Below are 16,988 nucleotides of genomic sequence, written 5' to 3' on the forward strand. Positions count from 1 at the left end.
AGTTTACTCCTATTCCACTAGATAGTAAAATGTCAAATTGTAGTTCAAACAAATTTTAATTATTTTACAGCACTTCAGTTTTAAACAGAATTTCCCTCGCATTCAGTTTGAGTCACCATAAATCTGAGGGAAATAATAATCACTCAAAACCCATCAACTTCATTGACAGGATGATTTACCAAATTACTCAATTGTAAGCCGCATCCCCAAACTTTACAGGGGGTGTCTAAGGGAAGGCTAAGTCAAAACCATTACTAAACAGGCAGTTCAAAGCCACACCCCATCTTTCAGGTTTCCAAATCGGAAATAGGGTGTGGTTTGGAATTGAATAAATACAGTATTTAAATTTCTAAATGTGGTAGGAAACCAGGAACTGTTTATTAACAGCCAGCACACTGCAGCACAAGCATTGCCAAACAATTGACTAGGAGAATACAATGTACCTAGTATGAAACATTGTATCACAGAAAATCAAATCCTATTCCAAACTGCAACCCTTTGTTGATGGCATCTGTGCGTTGATACATGTGTGGTAAACAGTAATTCAACTCTACTCTGGCTATATCACCTAATTTCATGGCAATACCAAGACCATATGCAAGTCGCATGTTCTGCCCCAGCACCTCCAAATTATGATTATAGTCATCAGCTGTGCAGAAAAAGAAAGGAGTTTGAAAGACACTCCAGTAGACCAGCATTTGAAAAAAAAAAAAAAAATAATACTGCAAAGTGATACGTACTAAATTCAAAGTTCCCAATATTGCCAGCATTCAGGAACAGATGGGCTCGGAACAAGTCCGCAAAGCCACCAGGCTTTATGAAAGGCAAAGGCGAATACAAGTGGAGGCCTCCTGCCCAGTATGTCTGTAATAGGAAGCAATGTCCAGGAAAACATAAACCCTCAAGAAAGATCCAAAAGTAAATTAAAAAAACATTTAAGTTTGATCTCTTACTGATGCCCCAAGAGCATTGCGCCCTGCTTGCGGGCCTACGCCTCTGGATTCAAACCCGCGTAGTGATAGAGGACCACCTAAAAAGAAGTGGTCACATAAGCTAGGAGGTTTGGTGTTTCCAATAGATTTCAACATGCCACCATGAAGGGTTGCTTGAAATACCTGAAATTGAAACAATAATGTAAACGGTGTTCATGTTAAATTTTAAGATATTTGATCTTTTCTTAACTATTTAGAAAATTAAATTGACAGAATTAATAAAATAAATAAAAATAAATTATGAAACAATAATTTTTTTAATAAAAGTAAACTTTATACCACATCGTTCGATAATGGAATGTTGGCTTGAAACTGTGCTTCATTCTTCAAAAAGTTTACATTGCCTCCAATGCCAGCATATTCTGTTGTAATACGCCATAGCGTACCACTGCGGGGAAAGATTGCTTGATCTCTTCGATCAACTGAAAGTATGTGGCGAAGTGATCCCTTTAAACTTGGACCAGACATTTCTCGAATTTCGAAAGCTGTTGTTCGGTTTAGGACGGATAGATCTCTCCATGTTGTCTCCCATTGCAAATTATGACGGACCTCAAAGGAAAAGAAAAAGAAAAAATGATAAGATCCATCAAGATTTGCGTGAAATTAAGTTGATATTTAGTTGAGATGAAATTCTCAGAAAATTATAATACCAAGGGTGCTGAGGTGAAAGCAAGATCAAAAAGAAGACCACGATCAATTTCCTTGTATCCTGATGCAGGTTGTTCGGTAAAATGTTGAAAAACTGAAGTGGTGAAGCTGAAATCAAATCAGACTGGTAAAGTAGACCACAAACAACAAGTTGAATCATAATTAAATATGACCACTCACAAGGCATTAGAACGACCTCTCAATGGTTTCACAAAGCCAAAATTGTAGTTAGAAGTTCGGCGATTGCCATAGCTACACTCGGCCTGAATACGTTCACCTCTTCCCATCAAGTTAGGAAGACGCATACTTAATGCAACCGACCCTTCATTATTGCTACCAAATAATGTATTAATGGCACCTGTTAATCTTCTCATCTCACTCACATGGAAAGTTACCTGCAAAATTAAACAGTTTAAAATTCATAAAAGATAACAATTTAATTCATTTTATTTTTAGCTTTCATGTTTGTGGGTTGGTCTTATATAGGAATTCTACCTCAAGACCATCTGGGGTTGCAGCTTTCCCTGAACTGGTATCAATATAGATCCGGACATTATTGAAGCACCCTAAGCCTACTAATCTTTCTCGAATTTCATGTGCCTGCTTAAGTACCTGAAATTAAAAGCTCATAAGATTTTCTGAAAGAGGTATTTGGCTAAGAGCTACAAAAGTTTTACAGGTGAAGAAGATTTATTAATATGAAAGTTTGGAGGAGTCATCTTACTTCAACAAAATCACCAGCAGAGAACAGGGGCTGTATACTCTCTATGATGATGTCATCCTTTGTTCGACTTAGTCCCTCAATATTAACCTTATCAACACGTGCCTAAAAAATTGAAAACAATTAGCCAGCAAGTCAAGGAACAATAATTAACATTAGAATGCTTAGGTTCTTGTATCAGTTACCCTGACAGTTTTAAATTTTGCTGCAGGGTATGTAGGTTGCGCCTAAAAGGTAACAAAACTACTATTAGGTTTTCTTTAATGAGGGCTTAATGCATTCACACATAGGATCAAAAGTTAAGTAAGTACCTGCTTGTTGGATGGTGCATTTTTTTTACTATCAGCTTTGGGAGAATTCTCAGATCTCCGATTGTTTAATCCACTAATGTCTATGGGATTTCTTGGAGCTTCCTAGACAGTAAAAAGCAAATTATGAACACGATAAATAAATTGAAATCATATTGCAGATATTAAATTGCCCAAAGTGATTTGATGAAATTACAAAAATGAGATATGCAATACCCATGTGAACGCAGAAATAGTTCCCGCTATGAAATAAATCACCTTTGTGATTTTATTAAAAATAATGGTAAGGAAATGAACAAAGCTGAAATTGAGTGACCTGTACAGTTGCTGGCTGTAAAATTTTGAGTCATGAAATAGCTACACTTGAAAAAAAAGAACTATTTTTAAGTCACAATCTTAGTCAAACCCACTTGATCTCACATGAAAACTTTCAAAGCGGACGGTTTGTGATAGATGTAAAAGGAATCTACTTACAGAGATGTCCCAAATAAACGTTTGACAAGGGAATGACAGTGAAAGTAAAGGATTTAAGTCTAAAAAGTGATCCTGAGGAACGACCGATAACGATTAATGATGAAATTTTACGTTACCTTGGCCTGAACAGTTCCCATTGTTTTTTGGATGTGGGACCATCAGCGGTTTTATGACATGCTGTAAAACTTCAAATTTTGAATGAAACGATTTCCTGCCGATACAAACAAATATTTGTCCCTCACCACCGTAACCCCCTAACCTTATCTGACCGACCGACCCGACCCGAAAGAAAAATAAAGAGAAAAAGAGGAATCTTGACTTGAACTTGATCAAGGCTCTCGAATGTTAGAAGGCCTGTAAACTATAGTGTCAAAGATCATTTTTGTAAACAAAGGTACACAGGTAATGAATTCTTGCCCTTTTAAAACGTTGTCTTAAATCTACATGATTTCTTTTAGGGAATTCTGTTGAATCTGATCTTATTTGACGTCACGCTTCGTCTGTTTGTCTCTCTAAAGAGGTGAATTTTCAACTTCATTCTAGGTGCAGTGGAGGTTAGTCTTCCAATTTGCCGGAAAAGAGAATACCCAAATGACTGACAGTTTGGTATGTCAATACTAATGATATTGACACTTCAACTTCATCTTATTCCTTGCAACTAAATTTTACTTCAAACATCGGTGGAGCCTGTCAGAAAATCTGTGTTTGCTCATGTGAGTATATTCATCAACCCAAAAAATACAACAACAACAACTACAACAAACTAGTTCTAACAATTTCAACGATTCAAAAAATATGTTACAGTTGTCTGCTGCGTCTTCCATGGAATCTTTTAATTTATCACTTGATGATGATCATGTGCATTCAAATCCTGATAAAATGGAGATATCAGGACATGTTTCTCCTGAACCTAACTACTGTGAGCCATCAACATCATTTGTAGCGGACAGTCCATTTTCCTTGCCTGCAAATCGTCTTTCAACTAACGACCAACCTCACAATGAACCAAAAGACAGCCAAAGCACAAGAATTACGGAGAAGAAAACAATGGGATCGACAGCACATTTTAAAACTCCACTATCTGTACCCAGTTCTTCTAAACCATCTTCAAAGCAGACATTCTCTTCCTCTAAAGTACAAATTATGGGTCGCTCCACACCTAGAAGTACAAAGACTGCAGCCTCACCAAAAAAAAATCCTACTGTGAAGATTGCATCTTTTGCAAAAGCATCGGCAGTGGATCGTCTTGCACCAACTTCTGCTAGTTCCTTAGATAAACCATCAGTACCTTCTCATTTCATGTCTCAAAACAATCCTGGAGGATCTAAACAGCTAATTACCCAAACATCTTTGCCAACCCCTGCACTTAATTCAGCTCTTAGGTCATTCTTCAATTATGCCTCTCAGTCTGAGGCAAGTCCTTCTACTGATGCTAGCCATTCAGATGAAGAAGATGAAGATGAAGATGAGGTTGACGAGAATATTGAAGAGGAGGAGATACTAGTTTACATGCAGTTTGATACTAAATTAGATAGTGATCTTTTACAATCTCATACTCCATTTAAAATTATTGGCATTGATTCAGATAAACCTGTTCTTCAGCTTGGAAATCAGGTATGATTGACAGTCAGCTCTGGAGGTGATTCTTCGTATTGTGACCTAGAATATTTATGTGTTATACTTCTGTCTCCTGAAGGTCTTTCAAGGGAATTGGAGTGACACTATTGGAACCGCTGTATTCTTTGAAGAAAATCCCAGTGCATCATCTGGTGATCCAGTATTCACTAAAAACCCTCCTTCAACATTAAACTACCACAGCAAAACTCAAAAATCGTTGGTCATGTCCCGTATCTTTGTCAAACCAAAAGAACAAGATGAAGATGTAAGTAGCTGGGAGAAGTCAAATTCAAATTATTTTCTTTACCCTGAATGCTTTCTGACATCACTTTTTTTTTTTTTTTTTTTTTTTGCTTTGTGAAGGGTGCAGCTATGGTTCCTATGGCAATTGTTGAAGTTCCTCCTTGAAGCAGCAATTATTTTCAACTGTTACATTTGCCTTTGATCATCAATGATAGAAGGAAGTAAGTAGAAGTAGATTGTATTCCAAATTCCAGCATTGCCAAATCTTCTCTAGAAAATGTTTTCCTCTTTTTTTAAGGTTTTCCTGTTGTTTTTTTTAAAAAATAAGTTGGATTTGGGAAAATTAATTTCTTGGTCTTGTTTCTTATAAATATCTTTATTACAATTGATTGATGGATTAATGAAAGATCGAGTTAGCTATGATTGGCCTAAACTCCTCTTTTGGAAATATTATTATTCTTTACAACGAAATGAGAATTCCCTATACCACATCAGTCAATCCAGGCTTGTCAATTAAATTCTATCCGAAAACAAAGAGTCTTGTAAACTATGAATTTAGACAAATTTGCTATAATATCGTAGGTTTTTGTTGTTTTTACACAGTTACATATTTTAGGGAAAATACTTATATTTCTTATTAAGTGATTGCAAATTGCTTTTCTACACGTATCTTACATATTTACATTAGTTGTAAATAGTCTTGATTGTACTCTACCAGTCAATACTCTCAGGGTATTCCCCTGTGAGACAAGCTGCACAATGACCAATTTGACTCTCATCCTTTATTTTTATACCATGTCGAACGGCACTCACAAGTCCATCAATAGATAAATAGGCCAAGCTATTTGCCCCTGTAATAAAGAAGTAGTGCAATTTATTTATACAAAGTGGGCAGAGTGTAAATAAGATAGAAAGTAATACAGATGTATACTAACCAACATATTTAGCTAGTTTAACAGGGTCAAGTTTATTTCCTATTAGTTCTTCTCTTGTTGGTATGTTTATTCCCATATAGCATGGATACTTTAGTGGGGGGGAGGCAACTCTGATGTGAACTTCCTTGGCCCCAGCATCTCGCAGTAATTTAATAATTGGTCCAATTGTGTTTCCTCTGACTATTGAGTCATCTATCAATATTATTTTTTTTCCTGTAACATTTTCTGAAATGGCTCCAAATTTTTTGGCTACACCTAGTTGACGCAGCCTTGTGTTGGGTTGGATAAAAGTACGACCGACGTAACGATTTTTGCAGAGAACTTCAGCAAACTGTATTCCAGACTGAAAAGTAAGAAGATAACATATACCATATAATACCTTTCATCATTGAGTAAATTATTTGGAAAATCAGTCTGAAATGAATTAAGTTCCAGGGTGTTAATTACCTCTCTTGCAAAACCATGAGCAGCTGCAGTTCCAGATTCTGGTACAGAACTCACAATGTCTGCATCTATTATGGACTCCCTTGCTAGCATTCTTCCACATTGCATGCGTACAGAATACACCATTTGCCCTGTTAAAATGTCAATAGATCTCAATCCTTTCTTTATTATTGAAACTCAGGTAGTGACTTTTGATTTCCTACCTTCAAAAATACTATCAGAACGAGCAAAATAGACGTATTCAAAAATGCAAAATGCTTGTGGTTTGTTGTCAGGTCTCTCCACAATTGTTATTGTTTTGACTCCTTTTCGAGTCAACTCTACAATCTCACCAGGCAGAACCTCTCGAACATATCGTGCACCAATTGATAAAAATCCACAAGATTCAGATGATATGACCCATCCCTCTGGCTCTTGTTCATTGTCATCTGTGAAAAAAAATAAAAAATTACTATAGTTAAAATCCTGTAAACCTAAACAAGATTATTGTGCTTCATTAATATTATAAGTTGACTTGCCATCTTTACTCTTCACTACTGGAACAATTTTTCCTAAACACAATGGGCGATTTCCATATGGATCTCGAACACCAAAAATTCTGTCCTTTTCCATGATCACAAGAGAATACGAGAGTGGAGTAAGAGACATTAAATGTTTGATGCGAGCAGGCCAGTCTGGGGTGTCCCCTTCCCCTTCAGGAGGACTTAGGCAAAGTGCCTGGGTAATAAGTTCACTATCAGAATGAGTTGAAAGTCCCACTCCTCGACTTAATACCTGAAAAAAAGGTTGTGGTGAAAACGGATGCAATTTAAATCTAGATTTTTGGAATTTCTCCTGATTTTTACTCACCTTACGACGCAGCTTTTCACAATTTACAAGCTCTCCATTGTGAGCAACAGCCAATGCTCCATGGGCAGTGTGAACAACAAAAGGTTGGCAGTTGACTTCCTCTGATGCAGCTGATGTTGAATACCGTGTGTGGCCGATACCAAGATTACCTGCATTAAGCATTCCACAGATGTTGGGGTTAGTAAGTAGAGAAAATGTGTCGGTGACTATGGTTGTTCTGCTGACGAAAGAAGGGAACAGCGCCCAGTATCTCCAGCAACATTTTGAATGGTCCCTATCTTTGGTCACTTAATTTTGATAATAGAGAGAAGGGAAGACCAAAAGCACCTCACCTTTGAGCTTTTTCATGGCGTCGTCATTGAACACATTTGAGATCATCCCCATGCCCTTGTGGACATTGAAGTGCTTTGTGCTATTCCCCTGGCTTGTCACTATGCCAGCACTTTCCTGCCCCCTGAAAACATAAGCAACACGACGTTCATGACTATCACGTTACAAACACCAAGGTGTCAGTGTTTCGAAGCTGCATACCTGTGTTGGAGCGCCACGAGGCCGAGGCATACGACCTGCGCGACGTCGATCTGGGTAGGCCAGGGTCCCGTGGCGATGCAGCCGAAGACACCGCACTCGTGCGTCAGGCCGGTCAGCACCTGGCCGCGCCCGGCCGCCGCCGCCGCCGCCACTACCTGGCCGGAGTCTGGAGTCTGGTCCTCGGCGACGCCTTCCAGGACGTCCTCGACGTCCTCCCTGGCCGCGGCCCCGGTCGCTGCCATCTCCTGAAATGGGTCATCATCATCACAATCGCACAAATAAGGCGGGAACATCGATGGCCACGTCGAAAATGCCATTCGCGAATCATCTCCGAATCCTCCGCCTCGGGGAGGGTGCTTCCCGGGGAACATATGCTGATGGTCACAAGTGCCCCCCCCCCCTCCCCCCGGTCGGCAGAGGGCGAGGGGCGGGCTCAGTTGCCGGGGTCACCGATTCCTTTCACGGAAAAATAACCCCCGCTTTGGCGCCACGCCACAAACAAGTACTTAATTACTTCAGGGGGCGGGGTGGTGGTGGTGTCATAGGTTGCATGCAGAGGCAGTCGCCTGAGCGGGCGCGCCCCGGGCGGGGCGGGGCGGGGCAGGCGGGTGCTGCGCTGAGGGAGGTTGTCGCAGACCCCGTTGCGGCTCTCAGCTTATCGCCGGCGGGCGGGGCGGGGCGTGGTGCCCCCAACAAGCTGATGACCAACAACAGTCGATTGCGGCAATTTTCTGGACGTGGGCATCACCCGTTATGTACACATTTTAAAAATCAACTCGACAGAGAGCGCGCGATGTTGTTTTCCCCCTTTGTTTTTGTTTTATTTTCCTTTAGCTGCGAGTATTGTCACAGTTTTTCTTTTTGTTATTCCGTTTTATCGGCCGCTCGCTTGCGAGGGCGTTATGGCGTAACTATATTATTTACCACCCGTGTGGGGAAAACATTGTCATGGACCGCGCGGCTGACCCACAAAGGGAGCCCTTTCCCTATCGCCCAACGGGCAGAGATCTGGCCGAACGCCGAGAAATGCGTGGGCTACGTCACTTGAAGGGGAGGGGGTGCAAATATTATGGGCAGGTATCAGGACCATCATTAGAGTCCAGAGATACCCAATGATATTTGTACCCCGGGGTACATATATCACGGGGTCGCTATGGACTGATAGACCTGATACTTTTGGGACCCCAGAATATTTCCACTCCCCTCCATTAGGTCACGTGGTAATAAGATCGCCCCCTACCGTGCGGGCGGAGGGCTCGGCGCCCAGCCTCGCTCCGATAGTAGGCTACTTGTTCGATGAGCGCCGATACGTTCCCCGACCTCCGACCTGTGCAGCACACCCGCCCTCATTTGATCTGATGCTGCCTCGCGGTTCAGCCGACGACGACGGCGCGGCGCGAGATCCGAAACAAGGACACAGGTGTCCGCGTCTACAGTTCAACTATTTTTTTTGTTTTAATAATGAAAATATTGGGTCTCTGAGAAAACGTCTTTAGTACAGCCCCACGGAGTATAGCGACATTGTAGTACGTGCAGGGGGTACTCGTTTCGTTGCGGGGGGTCTGCGTCACCAGCAGCGCGCATAGTTGTACATAATCAGACCGCTCTGAAATCTATACTCTCCCCCCATTGAAAGTTTCTGATAGACTCCCCATTCGCTTGCCTTGATGTGGCCTCATACTAAATTTGCGAAACGCCTTGACAGGGCGCTGGCTTATCATGTGACAGGCCGACGTGCCATGCGTGTCTTACGCGTTAATTAGAACTACCAGACACTATCACTGCCAGTGGAAACTACACCCGACAGAGAACGCGCGCCTTTTCTGTTTCGACACGATATAGGCTGCCCCTGGGGTTTTATTTTTTTCTCCTTTTCCTTTCAAGGCAACGTTGTTGCATCAGCTTGCCATGTATACCGCTGCCTGCTCCTCCGCCGGGAAAATTTTTCGCATCGCTCTGTTTTTTTGTAGACACTTAGTCGTTGGGAATGTTTTGACGATGCTGAGGTTTAATGAAGCTGAGTTTAAGGCAGCGTAACCGACGAGAGTGGTGTCTCTGACAAGGGGAGCGATAGGGGTGCGGATCCGCCCCGCTGGCGAGAGGGGAGGGGTAGGCAACCCGCCCACAGCCGTGTCGGGCGCGCGGCCTACCCCCAGCAACACAGGGGCTCCGGCCCGGGCCTGCAGAGCCACGCCGCGCCCGCCGCCTGCGCCAAAATGAGTACTCGCCACACTCATCCGCAAACAAGCCCTTGTTTTGCTGAACCCGGAGTATACACGCCCGTGCGCTATTTTCACCCCTTGCTCTGCGCAAAGAACCCTTCCTGCGCCTCCCTTCCCCCCCTTTCATCTTATCAAAGACGCAAGCAGATAAGAACGGCGAGGTTTGTGCGTCCCCCCGCCGCTCCCGTTCGCACGGAGGGAAGGGTGGAAATGTCCAGGGAAGGGACCGAGAGGTTCTTGACCCGTCCGACCCCGAGCGCCATGGAGCACAACTATCTTCAAAACTAATTCTGAGCCCTTATTTATCCGACACCTCCACGTCCAGGTACCAGAACATGTTTGCGCACACACCCAAGAGGGGCAAACTGCGTGCATGGCACGACTCCCCGCACTCCCTCGGCTATTATCCGACTCGCTGGGGTTGGTACCTCCGTGGTCGCGATCGGATGTCCGGCACAACGTTGAAGCGGGCAGAGCGACGACTATCCCTGTGCACGACGTTGTGGACCGTGCCAACCTGATGGAGGGCTTCCCCGGGCAGGCGCTCCGCTGCTTGCTGTCGAAACCTAACGCCCTGCTGCGGCTAGGTACTTCCAGGTAGCGTGTCGACAAAGACACTGCTTTACCGGTTGCTTCTTCGAATGTGCGCTCCAGTTGCCGTATGGCATACCCGCATCAACACTATTGGGACGCATGTACAGAAACGCTTTGGTCCAGGCCCGATACTTCTCCCTAGTGGAGTTGGTCCCACTCTCACGGCCCCGTCCACGTGCCACGGCCACTCACACCCCTCGCGGTTCGTTCGAGCACGTCTTGAGCATATCGTACTTACCTCTGATATTCTTGTCCTCGTCGCGCGCACAACCTTGCGAGTCTACGTCGGATCCGATTCAACCCGATGTTCGCTGAGCCTGGGTCCTGGGTGGTCACCCTGGTGGTCACACTGGTCACCGCCGACACTACAACGCACGCCGATAATGTCCAAGCTCGGCCGGAGGGGAACTGAGCGCCGCCGCGCTCGGAGAGGCCATCCTCGGCCGCCGCGCCCGCGTAGCGCCCGCGCTCGCGCCTGCGTGGGGTTTGTCGGCGATGGCCTTTGACCCTGTGAGCGTGGCCTCCTTGGCCTCGTCCTCCTCTGCCCCGCCTCCCCCGGGATCCTTAGGGCCTCGACGCCTCGACGGGGACCCGATCCGGGATGAGGCGTGGGAGGTGGGGCGGTGCGCGTCAAGGGGTTGCCGTCGTCGTCGTGGTGGTGGAGGTGGCAGGAGGTTGCCGCAATCTCGGCTGCGATTGGCTGAGGGCCGCGGGCGGCTGCGTCCGGGAAAGGCTTCAGGAGCGCGCCTCGGGCCCGGCCCTGCGAGCGACAGAGACAAGAGGCGCCCTCGGACGCAGCCAGCCAGCAGCTGAGGGGACCGCTTGGAGCACAACAAGTCAGCTGCGTGCAGCCTGGACGAGCCAGTCGCCGGCAAACGGGCCACCCTCGCACACTCTCCCAGGCGGACGTCTCCAGACAACATGTCGGGCACAACAGGCGAGTGTCTTCTATATTTAGTCCCTGCGTTCTATCCGCATTCTTCCTTGCGCTTTTTACTCTTACATAATGCTCGGTATAACCTACGCGCTACGCGTGCCGCTAGGCGTGCCGCTCCCGGCCGCGGTTTGGCGCCATGGAGGTCGTGTGGTCTGGCGTCACCTGTTGATCGGGGCTTGAGCCGACGATCCCAAGGGCGCCCTGATCACCTATCAAATGGTGCTGTTTATCGGCCTTCAGACTAGATGGAAATTAAGTGCAGTCATGAGTGATGAGAGGAGAATCGTTTCCTGCCAACTGCTAAAAATTTGCATACAATTTAAAATTTGCATATACAATTTATAATGATGTAAACATGTAAACCTAAACAGGAAGAACTAGAATTAATCGTCTTTTTCATTGCTCTCCAGTGGAAGGCTACAAACTTGGAGCCCTTATTATCGAGGGAAAGACCAAGAGAGTGTATGATCTCCCCGACCAACCTGGCCTTGCATTCCTTCAAAGCAAGGACAGGATTACAGCTGGAGATGGTGTGAAGGCACATGACCTTGCTGGCAAAGCTGCCATTTCAAATCGCACCAATGCTAAGGTTTTTGAAATCCTGAATGCAGCGGGTTAGTATTTGATTTAATTACGTAATACCTTTCTTCAGTATGTCAAGTTAACAATGCTGGTTTTTGCTTCAGGCCTGAAGACTGCCTTTGTGAAGGTGGCAGGAGAAACTGCCTTCGTTGGCCGTAAGTGTGATATGGTACCTATTGAGTGGGTTACCCGAAGGTTGGCCACAGGATCATTCCTGAAAAGGCACCCTGGTGTAGAAGAAGGATATCGTTTCAACCCTCCTTGCCAAGAAACCTTTTTCAAGGTAATTATTTTTGCAATGACTTAAAATTAGAAATGCACAGATGATAACACTCTGGCACATAAATAGAATTGCATCATCATGTCCCTAAATTTGAGAGAAAATGATCAAATGAGTGATGTAACAAATAACTGTATCAGTCAATTTTAAAACTTCTTTGACAAATCAGCAAATATTTATTTCCAAGGGCTGATGAAATAGATTAGATGTGGCCTTCCCCTTTACTCATACAGTTATGAAACTTGTTGCTGTGTAACATGATGACGTAGTCAGTCTGATCTCTTGAGGTCAGAGTTCGTGTTTGTGTTGTTATCAGCAAAGGCAGCTGGTAGCAAATCCTATTTTAAAATCTCTCTTGTTACAGGATGATGCTAATCATGATCCTCAATGGTCTGAAGCTCAGATTATTGCAGCCAAATTCAAGCTTAATGGGCGTCTCATCGGCCAAGATGAAGTTGACATTATGCGAAGAATGACTTTGGTTGTTTTCGAGGTCTTGGAGAAAGCCTGGGCTGCCAGAGGCTGTGCGCTTATTGACATGAAGATTGAATTTGGAGTTGATTCTAATGGTATGTATTTTGTCTTTGGTTTGATTCAGAGCTTTGCAAAATCGCATCTTCGACCGACCGAGCCGACCGGGCCGCGGTCGGTACCGACCGGCTGCACGGTGAGAGGTGAGGAGAGGAGCTTCCTGGCTATTGCCCCTCCTCACCTCTCACCTTGCAGCCGGTCGGTACCGACCGTGGCTCGGTCTGTTGAAATTGCAGAGCTCTGGTTTGATTGTTCTCTTTTCAACTTAAGTCGTTCTTCAATTTAAATTTTGCAGGAGAAATTTTGGTTTCTGACATCATTGACAGTGATTCATGGCGACTTTGGCCATCTGGAGACAAGCGCCTGATGAAGGACAAGCAGGTTTATCGCAACCTTTCTACCGTCACTCAGGCTGATTTGGACACTGTCAAGCGTAATTTTGAATGGGTGGCTGAACAGTTGGAACACCTTGCCCCGACACCTAATTGCTTAGTAAGCATTTCAGAAACTTTAATTAAATTAATGTAATTAATGTAAAGTTCCTTAATAATTCATTAATTTTATCTCCAGGTTGTTGTTCTCATGGGCTCCCCTTCAGATGATGAACACTGCAAGAAGATTGCAAAGTGCTGCAAAGATCTTGGTGTACCTTGCCAACTAAGAGTTTCGTCAGCTCACAAGGGAACAGAAGAAACACTCCGCATTGTTGCTGATTATGAAGGTATGTTATTCCAATAGATTTTTTTCTGACTGGTAAGAAGCAAACTTTAATTGCTTGTCCGATTTGTTTCAGGCTCTGGAGTTAAAGTTGTCTTCATTGCTGTTGCTGGACGAAGCAACGGGCTAGGACCAGTGTTGTCAGGCAACACAACTTATCCAGTCATCAACTGCCCTCCTGTCAGGTCTGATAATGTCACCCAAGATGTTTGGTCATCCCTCAACGTTCCATCAGGTAAAATAGATTCGTTAACTATTTTCATATTTATCTGTTGTCAGTTACTTACCCCTTGAGTTCTTCCAGGTCTTGGATGTACCACAGTTGTATACCCTGAAGCTGCAGCCCTTGCAGCTGCACAAATTCATGCTCTCCATGACATTGTCATCTGGTCTCGTCTTCGGGTGAAGCAACTTAACAACTTTGTGTCTCTGAAAGTAGCCGACAAGAAGATGCGTGACTTGGTTCTGTAAGAAGTAAAGTTCATCCACATGGAACCCCACACCATTATCATATTTCACAACATTCTTAATGTAACTCAGATTTATCAGTTCTTTTATGAAATACTTGGAAAATGAAATTTAACTTTGTACCTGCAAAAATATTTTAATTCGATTGCTACACGCCACTTGTTTAAATTATAAGCTCTATTAAAAAACACTTCATTGTTCTTAATTCGTTTTCAATTCAGTCTCAACCCTGCTCATTTTCAGTATCAGGTACATGATTTGTTTGTTGGCCTACTGAATGCAAATAATAATGAAATAACAAACTTAGACACTGTATTTACAAAACGCATATTGTTCAGTACATCTACACAACTTTTCTTGAGGACTTCTGTTTGAACAATTTCTCTATTTCATCTGGATGCTTGGCACACATGGCAGTTAGATTTTCAATACCTTTCTCTGTAATTAAAATATCATCTTCTATTCTAATTCCCATGCCACGAAGCTCAGGATCCACTTTCATATTGTCTTTCTTGATGTAAATTCCTAAAACCAAGTAGAAAAGTATATAAGCCAAAAATCACGAAAGTATATTTTACATTTTAGGAAACAATGCATACCTGGTTCAACAGTTACAACCATACCAGGTATAACTGGAATTTTCCGCTCAACAAGTTCTGTGTCATGGACATCCATTCCTAAGTAGTGACTGACATGATGTGGACAGAATGAATATGCTGCCTGGAGTCAAATTCGGTTTATTAATTAAATCATGTAGAAAAGCAAAATAATAGAGGATACAAGACCACACATACCTGGGATAGATCTTGTTTGGATGTAATCTTACTTGAGATTAAACCAATTTCCCTTAATCGAACTGCTAACAACTGACACATGGTAGAAAATAATGAATCCAAAGATGGATGTTTGGACAAAATTGAGATTAATTCCATCTGAACTGAAAGTAATGCTTCATACACCTCACGTTGCTTTGATGAAAATTGTCCCGAAACTGGCCAAGTACGAGTGATGTCACTTGAATAACTATGGTATTCACAGCCTGAAGCAAACAAATAAAACCGTCAAACAAATGTTCATTTAAAAAAAAATACAAGGGTTGTAGCCAAATTTTCAATGTTGTACCTGCATCCATCAAAACTAACTCTCCATCATTAACTATCTGTGAATTGTTAATATAGTGTATAATATTGGCCCTTTCTCCACCAGCAACTACTGGGAGATAAGCTAGATACTCAGCACCATTCATTCGACTATGAAAATCCACTGTTGCAAAAAGTTCGTGTTCAGAGATGCCAGGGTGTGAAGTAGCTATGGTTGTTTCAATGGCCTTTGATGCAATTTGGCATGATTTACGCATCAAAACTTGTTCAGCTGGAGACTTTATAACTCTTAATTCATGGATAAGTTTTCTTGGTGACATCCACATCTGTAACGGTTGAATCAAAAAATATGTTTTTGAGACTATATTTGAAGGTTGAGTTTTTAAGCATGACTTAATGCTATAAATATTACCTTGGCAACTGAATGTGCAACATCTGACACAAACGAACTAAGGATTTGGTGTACTTTCAGGTCAATTGGCTGACGAAAATCATACCATAGCATGAAACCTGGGGTGCTTTTGGCATGTGATGCCAAGTATTGATTAAACTGTTCAATTGGCAAGGCTTCATCAACTTCAAAAAGTTTTGGTGCTTCATGCACTCCTAAAATCAAATATGTACCTTTAGCTAATGTCTTACTTTCCTTACCGAACAATCAGCTTCAAATAAATTACCTGTTCGTGGCCCATCCCACAATTCTGAGTGTGCATTTCGTTCTCTCATAAACAAAATAGTTCTATGATCAGATGATTTCTGGGGTATGACCATAACTAAAACACTGTCTGTTTCCAAGCATCCAGAAAGATACAGAAAATCTGAGTTTTGACGATAAACATAGGGTACTTTCTGAGACATGTAGGCTTGTGGAGCTGCAGGTATGACAACAAGATGATTTTCTGCATCTTTGAAATATTGGGATGCCTGGTGTCGAAGTATTGATGCAAAGGATGAACGTCTTTCTCTAAATTCACTGATATTTATCCCAGGCATTAACTAAAATAGAAGTGTAAGATTACAAACAAATAAATAAATAAATCAATATAAAACAGAGAACAGTAAAACTCATGTTTACTTCTCCATCCTTCATGACGTGAGGGTGACTTTTGGGTGTGGGCTGCCCCAAGAGGCGCTGATCTCTTGACACCTGTCCTATCTGTTGTTGAGCTGTTGCTTTGGCAGAGCATGATCTAGCATGAATTAGGGAGCCCACTAGAAAGAAATGGATTTGTAAATTAAATAGCACTCCATAGAAACAATGAGTAATTTTTACTGTTAGTTTCACTGAAGGGCAGACGGAAAAAAGCCATGTAAAATGCAAACAAATGTAAACTTTTTGGAATACGCTTAGAGGAAATAAGTAACATATTATAGTACCGTAGATAAAATTAGATAAAGGTATTGCTTTTTACCGACTGGTGAAATTAATTAATGAAAATAAACTGAAACTGTGAAGGACATAACCAAATGAATTTCTGTAAACAAACCGTTCAGTCGCGGATGAATTCTTCTGAAAAGTAACATACATGACCTGTGGATCATTGCGAATCGATGGAAAATGCCTATGTATGCAGATGTCAATATTCTGTAGCATTAGATGTCAAAGAATGTGAAAATAACACCGGTTCATGTTTGTTGAGAGGACACAGCTGCAGGAGGCTGCAGACAGCTGCAGATGGTAAATCGTCTGTCGCAATCAGGATGACCAATGAAGCTAGACGACATCTTCAAATAAAATCCGAGAATATTTCTGGTCCCTTCATAAAATTAGACGAAAAAAGAAAAAATATACATA

The 16,988-nt window shown here is 42.8% G+C and overlaps 5 protein-coding genes across 8 annotated transcripts; 2 read left to right on the forward strand and 3 right to left on the reverse strand.

Moving 5' to 3' along the window:
* Nucleotides 1-340: 340 nt before the first annotated feature.
* Nucleotides 341-3,410, reverse strand: LOC113205889 (sorting and assembly machinery component 50 homolog). The gene is made up of 11 exons (XM_026421674.2): nt 3,260-3,410; nt 2,673-2,774; nt 2,547-2,588; nt 2,365-2,466; nt 2,136-2,252; nt 1,821-2,035; nt 1,643-1,748; nt 1,272-1,541; nt 954-1,115; nt 741-864; nt 341-649 (listed from the first exon to the last, which is right to left on the reverse strand). The coding sequence occupies exons 1-11, from the start codon at nt 3,278-3,280 to the stop codon at nt 462-464; spliced, it is 1,449 nt and encodes a 482-aa protein (XP_026277459.1). The 5' UTR covers nt 3,281-3,410; the 3' UTR covers nt 341-461.
* On the forward strand, nt 3,407-5,350 carry LOC113205891 (uncharacterized). Of its 4 annotated transcripts, XR_003303390.2 has the most exons (6): nt 3,407-3,545; nt 3,687-3,856; nt 3,948-4,757; nt 4,840-5,025; nt 5,124-5,224; nt 5,302-5,350. XR_003303390.2 is itself a non-coding variant. In XM_026421677.2 (5 exons), exons 3-5 carry the CDS (start codon nt 3,966-3,968, stop codon nt 5,166-5,168), a joined length of 1,023 nt encoding a protein of 340 aa, XP_026277462.1. In that variant the 5' UTR covers nt 3,407-3,545; nt 3,687-3,856; nt 3,948-3,965; the 3' UTR covers nt 5,169-5,350. The 4 variants fall into 4 exon arrangements, 3 of the variants coding, with proteins under 3 accessions (XP_026277462.1, XP_026277464.1, XP_026277463.1); XM_026421677.2 differs by having other exon boundaries at nt 5,124-5,350; XM_026421679.2 differs by having other exon boundaries at nt 3,457-3,537; nt 5,124-5,350.
* A 10-nt stretch (nt 5,351-5,360) lies between these two features.
* LOC113205887 (amidophosphoribosyltransferase) lies at nt 5,361-11,094 on the reverse strand. Its single transcript, XM_026421671.2, has 9 exons — nt 10,817-11,094; nt 7,763-8,007; nt 7,564-7,685; nt 7,232-7,380; nt 6,901-7,156; nt 6,586-6,810; nt 6,386-6,513; nt 5,939-6,281; nt 5,361-5,854 (listed from the first exon to the last, which is right to left on the reverse strand). Exons 2-9 carry the CDS (start codon nt 8,002-8,004, stop codon nt 5,715-5,717), a joined length of 1,605 nt encoding a protein of 534 aa, XP_026277456.1. The 5' UTR covers nt 8,005-8,007; nt 10,817-11,094; the 3' UTR covers nt 5,361-5,714.
* A 252-nt stretch (nt 11,095-11,346) lies between these two features.
* Nucleotides 11,347-14,298, forward strand: LOC113205894 (bifunctional phosphoribosylaminoimidazole carboxylase/phosphoribosylaminoimidazole succinocarboxamide synthetase). Its single transcript, XM_026421683.2, has 8 exons — nt 11,347-11,515; nt 11,926-12,129; nt 12,202-12,380; nt 12,742-12,946; nt 13,204-13,400; nt 13,479-13,629; nt 13,702-13,860; nt 13,930-14,298. Exons 1-8 carry the CDS (start codon nt 11,500-11,502, stop codon nt 14,094-14,096), a joined length of 1,278 nt encoding a protein of 425 aa, XP_026277468.1. The 5' UTR covers nt 11,347-11,499; the 3' UTR covers nt 14,097-14,298.
* A 90-nt stretch (nt 14,299-14,388) lies between these two features.
* LOC113205888 (xaa-Pro aminopeptidase 3) lies at nt 14,389-16,882 on the reverse strand. Its single transcript, XM_026421673.2, has 8 exons — nt 16,681-16,882; nt 16,269-16,405; nt 15,871-16,189; nt 15,606-15,799; nt 15,216-15,519; nt 14,888-15,132; nt 14,693-14,813; nt 14,389-14,618 (listed from the first exon to the last, which is right to left on the reverse strand). The coding sequence occupies exons 1-8, from the start codon at nt 16,733-16,735 to the stop codon at nt 14,437-14,439; spliced, it is 1,557 nt and encodes a 518-aa protein (XP_026277458.1). The 5' UTR covers nt 16,736-16,882; the 3' UTR covers nt 14,389-14,436.
* Between the last annotated feature and the right edge of the window lie 106 nt (nt 16,883-16,988).

The sequence above is a fragment of the Frankliniella occidentalis genome, unplaced genomic scaffold (assembly GCF_000697945.3).
Source record: "Frankliniella occidentalis isolate FOCC.00 unplaced genomic scaffold, Focc_3.1 Scaffold88, whole genome shotgun sequence".
Taxonomy (NCBI): Eukaryota; Metazoa; Arthropoda; class Insecta; order Thysanoptera; family Thripidae; genus Frankliniella; species Frankliniella occidentalis.

Coding starts and splice junctions, on each gene's coding strand:
- LOC113205888 (XM_026421673.2), bottom strand. CDS start 16,735: ATGATCCACAGGTCATGTATGTTACTTTTCAGAAGAATTCATCCGCGA. Junction 16,190..16,268: donor ACGTCATGAAGGATGGAGAA/GTAAACATGAGT, acceptor CTTCTATTTTAG/TTAATGCCTGGGATAAATAT. Junction 15,520..15,605: donor TTGCACATTCAGTTGCCAAG/GTAATATTTATA, acceptor CAACCGTTACAG/ATGTGGATGTCACCAAGAAA.
- LOC113205894 (XM_026421683.2), top strand. Junction 13,401..13,478: donor CCCCGACACCTAATTGCTTA/GTAAGCATTTCA, acceptor TTTTATCTCCAG/GTTGTTGTTCTCATGGGCTC. Junction 13,630..13,701: donor CATTGTTGCTGATTATGAAG/GTATGTTATTCC, acceptor GATTTGTTTCAG/GCTCTGGAGTTAAAGTTGTC.
- LOC113205889 (XM_026421674.2), bottom strand. CDS start 3,280: ATGGGAACTGTTCAGGCCAAG. Junction 1,749..1,820: donor AGAGGTCGTTCTAATGCCTT/GTGAGTGGTCAT, acceptor ATTTGATTTCAG/CTTCACCACTTCAGTTTTTC. Junction 865..953: donor GCAATGCTCTTGGGGCATCA/GTAAGAGATCAA, acceptor TTCCTATTACAG/ACATACTGGGCAGGAGGCCT.
- LOC113205887 (XM_026421671.2), bottom strand. CDS start 8,004: ATGGCAGCGACCGGGGCCGCGGCCAGGGAGGACGTCGAGGACGTCCTG. Junction 7,381..7,563: donor CGCCATGAAAAAGCTCAAAG/GTGAGGTGCTTT, acceptor TGCTTAATGCAG/GTAATCTTGGTATCGGCCAC. Junction 7,157..7,231: donor GTGAAAAGCTGCGTCGTAAG/GTGAGTAAAAAT, acceptor CCTTTTTTTCAG/GTATTAAGTCGAGGAGTGGG.
- LOC113205891 (XM_026421677.2), top strand. CDS start 3,966: ATGGAATCTTTTAATTTATCACTTGATGATGATCATGTGCATTCAAAT. Junction 4,758..4,839: donor TTCTTCAGCTTGGAAATCAG/GTATGATTGACA, acceptor TGTCTCCTGAAG/GTCTTTCAAGGGAATTGGAG. Junction 5,026..5,123: donor CAAAAGAACAAGATGAAGAT/GTAAGTAGCTGG, acceptor TGCTTTGTGAAG/GGTGCAGCTATGGTTCCTAT.